Source organism: Haemaphysalis longicornis, unplaced genomic scaffold (assembly GCF_048455015.1).
Source record: "Haemaphysalis longicornis isolate Haplotype H1 unplaced genomic scaffold, Haemaphysalis longicornis Haplotype H1 scaffold_2, whole genome shotgun sequence".
NCBI classification, from domain to species: Eukaryota; Metazoa; Arthropoda; class Arachnida; order Ixodida; family Ixodidae; genus Haemaphysalis; species Haemaphysalis longicornis.
Genome location: NW_027526295.1, coordinates 241,073,346 through 241,089,143, shown reverse-complemented (window position 1 = coordinate 241,089,143; position 15,798 = coordinate 241,073,346). Strand labels below are relative to the sequence as shown.

The 15,798-nt window shown below is 45.5% G+C and overlaps 1 protein-coding gene across 1 annotated transcript; it reads right to left on the bottom strand.

Annotated features, from left to right (window-relative positions):
- Positions 1-2,545: 2,545 nt before the first annotated feature.
- On the bottom strand, positions 2,546-15,552 carry LOC144170256 (methyltransferase-like protein 25B). Its single transcript, XM_077699930.1, has 12 exons — positions 15,382-15,552; positions 15,142-15,254; positions 14,877-15,001; positions 11,999-12,114; positions 10,629-10,793; positions 9,699-9,827; positions 8,508-8,552; positions 7,599-7,726; positions 7,026-7,162; positions 5,751-5,880; positions 5,079-5,266; positions 2,546-4,440 (listed from the first exon to the last, which is right to left on the bottom strand). Exons 1-12 carry the CDS (start codon positions 15,490-15,492, stop codon positions 4,325-4,327), a joined length of 1,503 nt encoding a protein of 500 aa, XP_077556056.1. The 5' UTR covers positions 15,493-15,552; the 3' UTR covers positions 2,546-4,324.
- Between the last annotated feature and the right edge of the window lie 246 nt (positions 15,553-15,798).

The following is a 15,798-nucleotide window of genomic DNA, read 5'->3' as shown; positions in this document are numbered from 1 at the left end:
GGTGAACAACAGGACATCCTTCAGCAAGCAGTCGACACCACTACTGCTTACCTTCAGCCCAGGGGATTGACCTGCGAGCCATCTAAGTCCGCCCTACTGGTCCTCCGCGCCCGCACAAGAGGCCGCCCAGCTGCGCCCACCCCTGACCCACAGGTCACCATAAGTGGCTCTTTTAACCCCAAGTTACTACGCTCAGGATATTAGGCGTTCCTTTCCACTGGAATGGTTCACGCTCTGCCCTACTCCCCCAACTGCACCGAACAGTCTCCCAGCTCATCCACCTTATACGCCGAATCCGGGGATCGGCATACGGTCTAAAAGAGCCAGACACTTGCCGTCTTGTCCAAGTCCTCATGGTCAGCCGTCTCACCTACGAAACCCTGTTTGTGAATCTCAGACCCCAAGAAACCAGCAAGCTGGACGCCCTAATCCGCAAAACTTACAAAGCTGCCTTGGTCCTCCCTACATTTACCTCTAATGACTGTCTACTCCAACTTGGGCTGCATAATACCCTCAGTGAAATTCTGGAAGCCCAACGCACCTCACAGCTACAACGGTTGGCCCTTACTCCCACTGGCGGGAACGTGCTTCGCACCATTGGCCGGTCCACCCCGTCTGCAACTCACGAACTTCAACGCATCCCTTTTCACATTTGCCAGCGGCTTAGGGTCGCCCCAATCACAAAACATATGCATCCAACGTTCAATAGGGGAAGGTGAGAAGCTCGTGTCAGAACGCTCACAAGGCGATATGAAACCGACGCCCAACCGCGCTACACGGATATCGCCCATACTCCCAACGGTTCACACACCACCCTCGTCACCCTGAACTCTACCGGCCATCTCGCCACTGCAGCCACCTACAAGCAGCTACCAGTTCCCACAGCAGAGGCACTCGCCGTCGCTCATGCGACCACCACCCACCAAAAACAGCCCTACCTGACCATCATCACCGATTCTCAGCAAGCATGCCGGTGGTATCAAGCTGGCCTGGAACCCCCTCAAGCTCTTCCCATTTTTCACTGTCTCCCCAAAGAAAGAGAGATAACAATAGTTTGGACCCCTGGCCACTCTGGTCTTGCTGGGAAGGAAGCGGCCCATGCCGCAGCCCGCGCTCTCCACAACCGGGCACTCCCCTCTGCAAGGCTAGATACCACAGGACATCCAGATTCCGCAAGCACCACCTTAACACCGCTGGACTCTACCTATCGCTCCATCATTTCCCACTACACAAACAACAGAAGAAAGTACCCTCCTCCCCACCCATCCTTTACCCCACATGAAGCCTATGTCTATCGCCGCCTTCAGACAGAAACTTTCTATAACCACACAATTCTCTCACACATCTCCCCATCCCTCTTCCCCCATAACTGCCAAGCGTGTGACCTTCCTCTTACCACCTTCCACCTAGTCTTCTCCTGCCTGCAGCACCCAACCCCCCTTCACTCCCCCACCCTTGAGCAGTGAAAGTACGCTCTGACCAGCTCGGCACCGGAGCAGCAACTCGCCCTGGTGAAATGAGCTCTGGAATCGGCGCAGGCTCGCGGCCTTCTGGACATGAGAGGCTGACCACTTCCCCTTCCGTCTCCCCCAAAGCTCAAATAAATGTTTTTACCACCACCACTATGACCGCGTCCGGGTCGGACGGAGGCGATTCCTCGGGGCTTGGTTGGGAGGTCTTCAGAGACACTTTATTCACGTTCAACAAGATTATTCAGCACTATAAGCTGGGCAGGCAAACGTTTCCTCTTCCGCACGAGAAACTCTCCAGGCCGCAGGCAGCCCCGCTCAGAATGTTGCAGACCATGTCTTATCCTAGTCTATCCACTATCAGCTTCTACATGGACACTTTTGAACCGGACTGCCCAGATTGTGGTGAACGTAGCAATTCAGATCATATGCTCTTGCGGTGTCCCTCACGTCGGGGCCCTCAACGCATGACCGAGGAAGAGTGGTGCTCCGACTTGGAGAGCCCCGATCTACTACACCAGCTAAGGGCCGTCCAGAGGGCCCACGACGCGGTGGTGAGGCTCGGCCTTCCCATCCCCACGTGGGAGCGGCCCGCAGCGCTGCCGTCCTGAACGGCAGCAGTGCTCCTCAGGACCTTCAATAAAGTTCATTGTCTGTCTGTCTGTCTATGACCACGTTTCGACTCCATGAATGGAACGCTTTCTGTTCATTGGGAAAATTTTGATAGGAAAGTTACTCGTCACTCTTTCTATGCAAAGATAACTAGGTGAACGCGCCGACAAACGGGACATGAAGGAGGCGAGCACTGCACTGAACTATATAGTCTAGCTGCTTAAGATCCTTCTAGTACACTCTAACTGAATTGAACCTCATGTGCGTGCCTGCATCGAAGTTATCAAAAGGAGACACTGCGTCTCCCAACAACACGCACATACCATCCTCCATGCCCGGATACCCCTATCGACCGTCCCAGTTTATTTCAAGGGTACGTGCATAAAAAATACAATGCAAGCAAAACAAAAACAAGCTAAGGCGATTTAATTTGCACAAAAACAAAAATGCGGACCTTTCCACAATGCCTTCGCAAACGCTTTATTGACAATATGTTCACCGTTGTAGAAGGGAGACCGTTCCATATCTGTCAAGTGTCACATATTCTAAGTTGGCTGTAGAAAAAATTACGGGCTCTGTGCTTTGAACTTTCCAAAAATGTGAAGTCGAAAGCCTAGACCTCCTGTTGATCAACTTTCTGTTGAACTTTGTGACCGTCACCATGTTCTAGACAAACCCCTGGACAACGCCATGACAGCACTCTCTGGAGCTCATTCCACACGCTCGCCATCGCCAGATCCTGTTCGTACCCACAACTGTCACCTACCAAGCACCCTACCCTACTCTTATGAAATTTATGAAACGATTTTAATCGTATTTCTAACAGCAGAGCTGTTAGTGGCCGTAAGTTCACCGTTGCTGGAAAAAATACCAAGAAAATGCTGAGTGCTAGTGAGCACGAGCCTTGCGGTGACTGCCAAGTCCCTGGCTCGCGCAGTGGCTTTAGTAGGGAAAAAAAAAAAAAAAAAAATCCAGCGCTAATACTAAAGATGAAAAGACACCCTGCTTGGGAAGCCGCTGCATCCTCTAGAATGCATAAGGATGATTAGAGACGTGGATACGAGTGTGCCAATCCTTCCCGAGACGACTTGCAGATCCCGTCACCGCTGCCTCGAGTCGATGACAAAGAGCTGGTGGAAGTCTAAAATGCTGAGGATGACTTTGCATCCACCACTCGCCGCGAAGAAGGTGACAACCTTTTTGATGCATATGATGACGACTCCTAGCATTGCAACTATCTAAAGAAACAATGATACTGAAACGTAACTGTGTGTCCAGCAATGCCCACCTACCACAGCTCTGCCATCCAAGGTTTTGCACGCGAGTGCAAGCTTCCTAAACTTCTTTTTCTCCTCTCAAGCTAAATATCCATGACTGTCTAAAATAGCAATTCTGTGAGCATGAATACTGCCACTAGGACTTGCGGAGAATAACATTTTTGAAGGCGACATTTTTCAGAGCTCTAGGGCCTCTGTTTGACAACCAGTAATGTTTTTTTTTTTTTTGTAGGGGAGTAAAAATGCTTAAACATGGCATTCTGATATCTCGTTTCTATTTCTTTTTTTCATCCCATAAAAATATCACTTCGCGAAGTCGAGATCAAGCCAATGTGTTGCTGCCACATATAATGAGTAGAACACACCCATACCATCAGACAGAGTAGTCATAGAGAAAGCAAAATTTCTCAGTGGTGATCAGTATATACAACGGACAGCAAGCCTGGTTGAGCAACAGTTTGCACCAATAGTGCTCACTACATGGTTGTCAGCTGTATACTAGTTGCTGGCAATAAAGGGGTAAGCACAAAGGGGTAAGCACTCGAGAAGTTAGCCATAAGACTTTTATGTCCAGTAAAGTCAGGTATAAAATGTTTACGGAGAGCATTTTTTCTTGAACAACCTTTTCGGGCAGTGTGGTTTTATTGCGAACATATTCCTTATGCCAGACAATCTGAGTCTTTTGGTACTACTATTTAGAAACTGTATTCATCCACACTACCGAGATTGTGATTGTGGAGCCGCAATTTGTGGTTGAAGAGACAACTTTCTGAAACTTTTTTCCTCAGTTCCATAAGTGGCTGTGGGGCAGCATCATCGACACAGAGAAACATTAATTTCCGGCTTGGTGCAGACCTTGGTGCAGAAGCATGATGGTGGCGTTTTTCTAGAACTTAATAATAGATCAGCAAAAAAAAATTGCATGAGGAATGCTCTGGAAGATTCATTCATTGACTTGCTATTTAACTAAGATTTTTTACATTGTGGATTGCTATTCTGGCAGTTTTCTTTGAAAGCTAACAGGACAAGGTTTCTTGGTGACATGCAAGGGTCAAATAGGGGCACCAGGGAGCTCGGTATACCTAAAAAGAAAGAAAACAAGTTCCAAATGCATATAAGATAATAAGCACCAAGAGTACATGTATGCACATAGACACATGCACGCACTTGACTAAACTAAAACAGGACACCATAAAATTAACCAAAGACATTCACACGAATTCAAAAGAATGAAGTAAGCAAATTGCAGACCTCAGCACTATCACATTGCACGGAAAAATACCTCTTATAAACGTACCCACTACAATAAAAATTCTGGGTCATAGAATGGACTCAGGCAGCACAGGACAGGCACAGTTGGAGATCTATGGGAGAGGCCTTTGTCCTGCACAGTGAAATTAGATAGGCTGCCGGCCATAACTATGATGACAATATAAATTAATGACAACTGTCACTGCGAAATTCATAATGTCACACTAGAGCGACAAAGCAAAGGTACCAATCACCAGGTGCTGTCAGCAAACACTACAGCTAACATTTACATACACACATAGGTAAAATTATGGCTAGAAACGGCAGTTTCATACTGGTACACACTATGGCAGTGCAGCTTTATGTGACAGAATGAAAGTACCAAGCTCTATCCAGAACAAAAGTTCAGTGACGCCAGACTATGTGCACTTGTAGGGGAAACTACATAACAGTAGAAGGCCGGACTCACAGCGGTCCCACAGGTACAGCATCCGGTCGACAAGGAGCAAGGATTCGACAACGGGGGCAAGCAGAAGGCGCAGAGAGTAGAAGACAACCACACGCCTCCACTCATCCATTGCCAGTTCCAGCTCGGGGGAATCTAGGTCTTCATCTGGCAGCGGCAAAGGGAACTTCTCAAGGGCCTTTCGGGCATACCTGAAATCACAGCCACGCAGATTCACTCATTAACAATGTTCACCTCATACAAACAATAAAAAGGAGCACATCAGCAGACAGAACACGCAGTATGATAAATAATAAACATTTTTGATTTGGCCAGCTACCAAAAATACTACAGAAACACAAAACGCCAAAATATTGGGGGAACTTTCTACACAGAGACCCATTGAGAACTATGCCACCTGTTTTTTGCATAGCTCACTGACCACAGATGATCCCCTACAAACCCATAATAACTGTTATGCTGCACTAAAGACATTAACAAACAATACATGCGGTGGTACTTCTTTCCCTGCCGTTAGATGCAAGCTGCCTGCCATGCCACTTTTGTGAGGGCACCACAGTTGAAAAGTGTCTGTTCTGTAAATTTTAGTTTTTCACAAAACATAAATGGCAGCTAGCTTTGTTTCTTTAAGAAAAGCTGCCCCCTCAAACATGTGACATGTGGACAGGTACCCACTGTGCAAATGTCATACTGGAGGCATGCTTGACGCAACCAAGCCCGCAGTGTCTCTGGTCCTTGTAGCGGTCCACGATGAGTCTCTCAAGGAGCGCCCGGTAGCAATGGATCTTCAGTGCCAAGGGCGACTCTGATCGCAAAGAAAGCAGCAGGAAAAGAATAGTTTATTGACGATTTAGGTCAGGGCAATGCATGGGCCTGGAACAGCCCGAACGGAAACGGTCTGACAATAAACAGCATGACCGCCCCTAAAGTATTTTCCGCAAAATCCGCGAGTAAAGCGCGGTCGGCCTTTGGAACTGCACTGGGTCGATTCGTTCCAGCAGCACAATAGCTCTAATAAAATTAGTTGATCTACCATGCATAATTGTGGAAAAGTGTGACTGAGGAGGTGCTGGGGCCTACAGTATTGCATCAATAAAGGTGCTGGTACCGTCCATAGTATGGTAGTTTTATATCAAATGCAAAAACAAGACAACATTTGTGGGCCTATACAGCACCACAAATTTGTGGCACTGCCACCTAGAACAAGTGAAAAGGAATGACTTTCTTTTTTTGTGCAGTGAAAAATAAGCAGTGCCACACACCCACAATGAAAGGGGTTGGGAAATCAAAAGAGAAAGACAGACACACACAGACCACTAATATGTGTTTCTTGGTGTGCCATTTTCCATTTACTGGTGCTCATTACTTTTTCACAACGCATACCATCCAGTTATCCAACTTTCCTGTCTTGTTTCTTTTTTGTTGTTATTATTTGCTTAGAACAATGGGCAACCTTGAATTTCGATAATATGTAATATGTGCCCATAACTATGTTACAGAGCCTGTTTCAGAATTCTGACTCTGACAGGCAATACAAACAAGCAATTTACATAAACATGCCCAAAAGTTTCGTGCAGCCGTGTCTGAGATAAGGATACAGCAGCTGAAATAACTAGTTCTGCCAGCACTGAAACAGCTACTTATAGAGCTGCCAAGGTGTTGGCAGGGGTGCTGAAACTTCTCATCAGGACTAAACCACACACTCCTGCCACCACACATCTTTTTAACCACAGGTAAACACGGGGCATGCCAAGAAAAAAGTGTGCCGCGGGGACTGAGCCGAGCATGAGAACCACACCCTGACAAGTTACGCACAAGCTGCACAGGTGTACCAGGCAGCAAAAACATGACAACTTATCTAAAGCTTGACCCAAAATGATGTTGCTGAAACATGCATTCTTATAACTTGTAAGAGAGAAATGACACGTGCTCTCCATGCAAGATCATCACCTCTTAGCCTCTTGACATAAACTTCAAAGGCATGGCAGGCAACCTCTCGGGCCTGGTAACTTAACACAGCCTTGGTTCCCATGGCTTGAACGTGCTTGCTCATGGGGTATGCCTTCCCATCTTCCTGTCGTTCACACCTGGAAGACAACAACATGAAGCAGGATGGTCCATTAAACAACATGAAGCAGGGTGGCCCATAATGCGTTATTGCAATTTGTGATGGCACCTAGACACCTTATAGTCAGCCACCCCAGTCGGCTGAGGTGGCTGTTTTTCTGAAATGGGCAAAACACAAAAACTGCCACGTGTACAAGGTTTTGGCACATATCAAAGTCCCCCAGAAGAGCTAAATCAGTTTGCGGCAATCCATTACAGCACTCAAAAAATTTCAATTTAATGAACTTCTTGAATAAAAACTTCCGAGAATGCCACAGCTACACATGGCACTTTAAAAATTGTGATCATCTTACAATAATATGAAAGCCAAGTTTTGTATTTCAGTGCGTTTCTTAAAACATGCCTGAACGCAACCACATACTCGTGAATAAATGTTGAGGAAAAAAATGCAGTCACCTGCTCTCATTGAGTTTCATATAACAGCAGCCAACAGAGACCAGACCTCTCGCAGTGGGCGAGTTGGCAAAAAGCTTGATCATGGAAGGTCCCAGGTCCCCGCATGTGTGCAGTCCAACCAGCACGAACTGAAACGGGAAAAGAGAATGAGTAGTTCTTTTGCCAAGTAGGAAAGTGTTAATTAACTCTTGCTGTGGGAAAACTCTACGACAACTTGGATTTTTGAAATGCAGTAAAACCCCAACAATTAAGCTGCACTTGACTGAGAAAGAGAAAAACATGACGTAAGATTGTGCTGCAACTTAATTAACCAGTCAAAAGGCTTGAAGGACTGCCTTAACTTGCAGCTGCTCTTCAAGCAGAATCGCACCTTACATATGCAACTGAGCTTTACTGCACTACAGGCCGTAAGTGCTGCGGCAGTTGTTGCCTTTCTGGAGCGCCTGCAAAAATACCGGTGCATTGTTGATAAGTGTTTGTGCGGTACTTGGCTCTTTTTTATTTTTTCATTTGTTTTTGTTCGTCTGCCCATTAGAAAACCTGTCATGGTCTCGTATGCAAGCAAACAGCACCTTTAAAATGCGCCGAAAAACAACTGTGGCTTGGTAGAGTGCTCGGCCACCAGCAAAAGCTCACCACGCACATGGCTTTATGTGTTTCCATCTGTGCTGGACAGAAAATGGAGTCCTCATCTCAGCAGTTCACAATGCCACGCTCATTGTAGCATAATTCACCTAGACACTAGAGTCAGATTGCCCTCGAGTAAATATTAGTATGAAACTCTATGCCAGTGATTTCAAGATGCACAGCTAGACGGCTTTCAGTGATGCCCCTACAGTACTACTCATGGCCTATATGCTTACACAGTGTTGACAGAATACTGCTGCTCACACTATATTTAGTACTCACATTTTCCGCGCCGGAATCTCCATTTCCCCAAGCTGTCTCAGCCACCTAAGACAGACAAGAAGAAAGCAATCACTTGTCATGCAGTACATGTGAAAAAAAAATGCTTTTCACTCGTTGGAAAGGCAGGCAAGGCCCAGAAAAACATTTACACTATGTACTAGAAGAAGGGTAAAAGCCACAGGAAAGAAAGCTTTTCTGTTCACATCTACAAGGTGCTCAAGTATATAGCATGGTAATGCAGCAGCCAAATTAGACACTCAGGAATGTTTCAACGTTTACCAGCTTGGTAGGATCAGAAACAAGTGCTATGCAGTAAAAAAAATCGTCATGTGGACACCGAGCGATACAATGCAGAATACAATGTAGTTATGGCAATATTGTGACAAAGCTATCACTTGCTTAGGCGAGTTTGTCTGGCAAAATGTAAACACATGTTATGCCATGTACCTTTACAACAACTCCAAAGTAGCTGGGTGAGCAAGCACTTAAGGCTGTACTAAGCAAAAGTTTGCTTCACACTGGAGAAGAAGCAGTGGTTTCTACTGACCATGTTATGCCACTGGCACATGTGCGGTGTTGCCAGGCATGTTTATCTTTCGGGTGCAAGACAGAAATAAGTATGGCCGCCCCTGAATCACCTGCATTAGTGTACAGGGCTGGCTTGGCTATAAAATTGTCTGTGCTGCAAAGAGCTTTTTTGCATGGAATGGCAGATTATGATATTGCCGTCGACAACCTCATAACAATGCACCTGTGCTGTAAAAACTTGTGGCCTCTTCTTGCCGCGAATTTTGTAACATTTTATTTTGAAAGTGAAGTATTAGCAGACACATGTCCACCAACCTGATACAGCTTACAAAGTTGTGAAAATTTGCTGACGAGAAAGGAAGCTCTGGAATATTTGTTTTTGTTAGAAGTATGCAAGTATGCAAAACATGTCAAGGAGCTTTCATTTGTTCATAACAATGCTCAATATTTTTTTCACCCCCCCCAGCCCTCTTTTTTTTCCAGTTCAGGTTTATACAACTCAGGTTGTATAAACTTCCCTGCAACTCTTAGAAGCTTCCTTGATAGAACACATCTTGTTGCATTTCTTTACTCCCCTAGTCTAGTACTGATTAAATGGTTAGCCCAACAGCAAGAGCAAAAAACAAAACAAAAGAAGGAATCGTTTCCAAAGGTTAGGTGCACCTTTTTCAGCTCTGCAGGTGTTGTCGACATGGAAACCTCCAGCTCCACATGTTGAGGCAGGTCGCAGGATGGTTCAGTCTCCTCCCGGTCTTTTGCCATTGCATTTCTTTTCCGAACATGCTCTATTGCCTGGATATTATGCCAAATCATAGTACCAGGTTACACTGATTTGCAGGTACAGTAGCCAACCGTTTTTTCGGACTCCGAGAATTCGGACTTACTGGACATTTCTGACTTTCCTGAGGAACTGCCAGTTGTCCCATAGGAGTAGTGACTCATGGATTTTTCGGACAGCTCTTTTATTTGGACTATTTTCGTTCCCCTCCAGGTCCGAAATATTGGTTGGCTACTTTAGTCTCACACCAACAAATACAAGTTTTAAGTTGGAACACAGGAAGGAAAAAAAAAAGCATGCCAGGGCTAATGAACAGCTTTCGATTAATCTAGAGCTCACGCAGTTTTTGATTGTGCAGCAGAATTGAAATTCAATCTGAATGGCGGAACAGCGGTCTCATCAGTCATCTCGACTGCTTAATATGCACATACTGGTTCAGGCTCATACTGTGCAGATTACACACGAAATCAAATTAAAGAAACAAAAAATTACTAAGGGAGTACCCGACAGACATGGTAAGAGAAAATGGTGTACCGTCTTGCATGCAAAACTGTTCTCGCATTCCCTTCGGAGATCTTACCGTCCTAACGTAGGTTACAATAATGGGCCGAAGCATACAACCATCTTTCTGACATCCACATTCAAAAAGCATGGTTGTGTGACAGGACCAATCACGGCCAAAATGAGATGGGAAGTCAACACCCCTTTAGGACTCCTTCAAAGCTTCTTCAGTACCATACGGAGCCAAACAAGGAACACAAGAGTGAAAAACCCAATACAAAAATAGAGGAACTAGCAAGGAACTGAAAGCCCACCTGATGGTCGAAGCGCTGAGCTGACTCCAGGTGACTACCCACCAGGTCAACAGTGGCAACACGCAGCTTCTTGCCAAGTGCCAGCAAGCGAGCCAGGTGGCCCTGTCCCGAACCAACATCCAGCACATGCGAACAGCTGCACTTGTGGGCAAGCAGCTCGACCACCTGCAATGCGGGAATTGAATTGGGCCGTATTTCCAGGCTAACCAGTCACGTGCATGTACCCTTGGAATTCCAGGACCTCCGACAAGTAACCTTCAATCTGATGTGATCACTGCACAGGTGACCTGTTTGTCTGGGTGCTGTCCCCTGATCATACATGATGTACCATGCATGGTGAACCAGTTCCAGTAGAGAAGACATGCATGAACCATGAAAGCACCTTTGTTTTAGGAAACACATACCACCTGGCTATCAGCTGCTAACCTGTGAACAGTTCAGTGTTCAGGCAAGGAACCCAAGACACTTGTAACTTGGGGAAAGGGAGTGGTTGCAACCTTTTTTAAAAGATCTACAGCTGTTATACAGCCTCACCACGGCAAACAAAATCGTTATAGATAAGAGCAAGGCACAGCGTTGTATGCATGGGAGCTTGGTCTGAAATGTGAGTAAACCCGAATAAAATTTTTCCAGTTTCGCAATTTTTCAGTGGATGTCTCTCTATTCTGTTCAAAAACTTGTGAATTGCATTGTTTCATCAAAATACTAAATCCACTAGCCTGATCACAAGCAGAAGTGATTGCCATCACTTCTCAAGCTATGCTACATGTCATTAGCATGTACTACTAGTTATTCAGTACTCCATAAAAGCCAAACATGTGTTCAGGCAGTGAAGATTTTTAGCTGATGGCACTGCAAAGCTTTCAGTAACTCCCAACCATGTGCGTCCACCGAAAACCGCAGGTTCTGCAGTCACTATTTTGTAAATGGTGAAAAATCAAATGATCCAAGCTTGTCCCCATGGTCCACACTATCTAGCTGTTGTACACAATAAGAATTCATTGTATGTGTAGTTGTGGCCTTTGTATGCATAAACTTGACTCTCTTTTAGGCAAAGCATTGAATTGGAGGTGTGACAGGCATGTCATTGACAATACATTATGCAGCATATAAGTTATTTTACAAAGAAGCAACATGGTGCAAGTTACACAAAATAAATGCCATGTAGGCAACAACTACAAAAAAAAAATAATACAGTAAGCTTCATCTCACATCCAAGCTTTATGAGACTGAGTCTGAGGTACACACTTCCCACGCTTTCAGATTGAGTTGCTGCCTCCCATATGTTCCCGTCATGCCAATATATTGTAGCAGTTAATATATTTTTTTGAATAGCGAAAGCAGAAATGCTTGAGGACTGGCATGTTTACCATAGCCAGTCTGGTAATCTCATACTGCTTCTTCAGCTTGACATGCTTTCTGAATGCATGGGTCAAGTTCCTGTTGCCACGGGAATCAAAAGATGGCCACTGCAAACTCTTGGTACCTGCAAAAAAATGCCAAATGTACAAAATACCCAGCAATCTCGAGCACAATGGTTCTCTGTGACGTGCTGTTGCAACAGATGCAAGAATGGCATTTGCAATGATATAGTAGTATTATTACAAATGCCATAGTCTCTAAGACTTTAAACGAAAATTCAATGCACGTCAATATAAGAGGCATGTACAATGCTTCAGCAGTGTGTTATCATAGAAAGAAGACCTGTTTCAAACACAGCTCAGCTTGGCCTTATTTGCAGAATAAAAAATAAGGTATAAGACACAATTATGAAAATAAACACAGTGAACCCATAATGAATGAAATTCTGTGCCTATAGTCCATTTTACGAGCTGCGTGTAGCTCTGTAGAGGCTATACATTGCTCTCAAATAATCCACATCTAACCCTCTCTAACATGCTGCAGAGGCCGGAGCACCGAGGCAGCTCCACTTGCACACTGGTGGGATAGCAACGCTCTTGGCCCGAATGTCCATTGTCGCTTTTTTTTTAGCTACCCTCGTAGAATGTATTTTAGAATGTCCAAAGTACCTTTGTAGGATGTCCAATGGTATCCTAATACCATTGGACCGCACTGTATGGATCCAGTGGTTTTCAACCGGGTACCTTGCATGCATGTTCAAAGGGACCGTGAACACAAAACACAACTTCGCTCTCTGCTCAAAAGATTGCCCTGGGGCAATATCACACATGCTAATTTCAACATAAACTTCACTAAAATAGTAAGCTATATAAAACTAGAAAGTAGAAAAAGGAGCACTGACTTGTGACGCAGTAGTCTAATTTAGGCGACTGGCTGATACCGGCAAAGGCAACCACAAATTGAAGTAGGTTTGTGGGCTTGCCGCCCTACCTCATAGTGCTCCAGAGTAAAAATGACATGCTTTGACGACCATAGAGTGATTAATAAATGGCTATACTGCAAAAAATGTAGGGGGATTAATCAACGTGTAGGTCAGTCAAACCTGCCGCAAGAAGCCCGCAGCTGCGCAGATATGCCGGCATACGGTAGCGAAATGCCCTGCTAGGTTTTATTAGGTTTGGTAAGCGATTCCAAACTTCTGGTTTCTTTGCGACAGCACAAAGGCAGTGCACTTACTGCCCGTTGTATGGCTGTTTCCCCCAAGTATGTCACACAGAGCCCGTATTAACTCGGAGCATTACTTAGCTCATTTTGCGAAAACTACGTTGTCATCACAAGCCCATGGTAGGCAAACTACAGGTAAATTCCCATTGGCTGTGACGCGCCATGTCGCTCTGTTTAGCGCTACCTTGCAAGCTGGCACTAGACAGTAGAGTATCTCTACAGAGCTCCCACAGGGACCTATACAGAGAGACTCTACTAAACGGCAAGCTGGTTTGGCGCCTTGTGTTGCCGCAATCTCATAAGCAACAACAATGCACTCGAAAACTTAATTTTGCAGCACTGAACTAAGCGACACACTCAGTAACAACTAACGCTCTTGCATTTACACACTGCAAGAATTGCTTACATGCCCTGTGTACTTATTTATTTCTTTAAAGTGGGCAATTTTAAATCTGTCCCTGCAAGAGTGCCTCAGCTGATGGTAGCAATTAGTTTTCCACTAAAAGGAATCATTAAAGCGAAGCTTTCTCGGTTGCACCGATGGCAGGGTCGTAACCAAAACGCACTGCAGGATAGCCAACTTTACACAATGGGAGGCCACGTGATGATGATGCCGACACAAGAAAAAAACGCTCCCCGTGTCATAACCGAACCTGCCCCCCCCCCCCCATTATGAAGTTGACGTTAATCCGATTGCGCTTCTTCGAAACAGTCGAAGAAGTTTGAATTTTAAAGCGAATTAATCATCTCGCATACACAATTAATAGACAATAGTTGGAAGTAAAATGGTTTGCACTTTGATTGTTAATGCTTTGACTTTGGCCCTTCACCATTTGATTTTTGCATGCAAGAAAGCTTCACGCATTGTCGTAAGACAGAGGTGATTTGAACTTTAGTGAGTTATGAGCTGCCCAACCATACGAATAAAGAAATCCATTTGTGGATACTTTAGGATGCATAACCATCTCATCCCTCACCCTCACGAGGCTTGCTCCGGCTTTATAAGACTACAACAAATGCCTCTTGCCCACCATGCCAACCAAGCTTTGCGTTCTAATCGTCTCAGTGGACTGATTTGCTCGCTTCAGCAGTTGCACTGGCTGCCTGTCGCGATCCCTGTGTTGTCCACCAGTATCAGCATTTCATCCCCACTGTTTAAATTTCTATTCTCTTTTGCCCCCACTCAGCCCTGCAATCGCGGCACACTTTATTTTACGCCGGGATGCCACCTAGCAAGGCCGGCAGCTTCGCGAAGGCAGCGCCATCGTTGCCTGCTCGGCTTGACGTCACCTCTCTCCACACGCGCCCTCTCCTCTGTTCTTCAGGCGCTCCCTGTCCACGGATCGGCGGCGTAAATTTCTACTGATATGCGTCTCATGAAAGCAAAGTTGTATGTTTTCTCTAAACTGGATTTCGGTGTTCTACGCTCCGAGGCTGCATCTGGGATATGAGGCGTGCGTGGCGGTTGGTTGCGGATTGCTTCAGATGTGCACCGAAATTCTGACACACAGGCGTTTCGCTTTCCGCATCGCCGCCGCGCCCGGAACCGCGCGCTCGCACTAGCACGACGCGCCGCCCAAGCCACCGCGGTAGGTTGCATATCTGTCTTCATGGTCCCTTTATACCGATCGATATTCTACATAGGCGAAATATCTCCCTCACCGGTGCAATCGTCCGATGACAACAATGGAATATCTCCAGCCGAGGGGACAGGGTGACGCTTCAGTGTGAGCAATTTTGCTGCTGGTGCAAGACACATGAGAGACAGGGGCCACACTGATCGTCCCCTGAATGTGCACAAACAAAAGAAAATTTTTTAACTGTGGATAATCAAGTAAGCCTGCTGCACCAACTACTATGAAGTGAAGAGCGATTCAACGCAAGTGGAGAGCCAATGTATACTCATTCATCAGACAAAATCACTTACTGAACGGGTGACCCAGTTTCCAGCCAGACGGAAAAATCGCATAAATCTATGGTTGAAAGCGATGCCTGCCAAGAAGGTGGCAGTTTCTGCCACTGTTGTTCAACGAAGTAATCCTGCGAGCAAATTTCGACGATGTCACGACATTTCGACGATGTCACGACAACCGGTCAAACATACTCGACCGGATAGAGTGCCATATGTGAACGATCGCAGACAATACAGAACAATCTGAATACTCACCAAGACATACGCGTCGTTAAGCCAAGCGTACTTGGAAAGAAAAGTGCTCAGAAGGGAAGCATATTTTTTGACATCGTGCACGTGGTTGGCGTCACAGACAAGCACGCACATGGTAAGCGAAACCGAGATTCTAGCGGTCACGCTAGCCTTGGCGTGGCAGCAAACCGGATGTAAACAAACTTTTTATCACGTGACGTTAAAAATTTTAGCGCCTCTAAAGATTTTTATTGACTATTAAAGTAACTGCAATCGATAGCAACTAACTTTTTAGGTACCTTTCAATTTTTTTTAAAGACACATGACACAAAAGGTGTTCTGTATTGCAAAACGAGACCATGATTGGTTAAACCATGGTTAAACTGGTTAAACCGCTGGCCCGACTGTTCGAAGCATGATTGGAAGCAGGGAGGTAGAAAA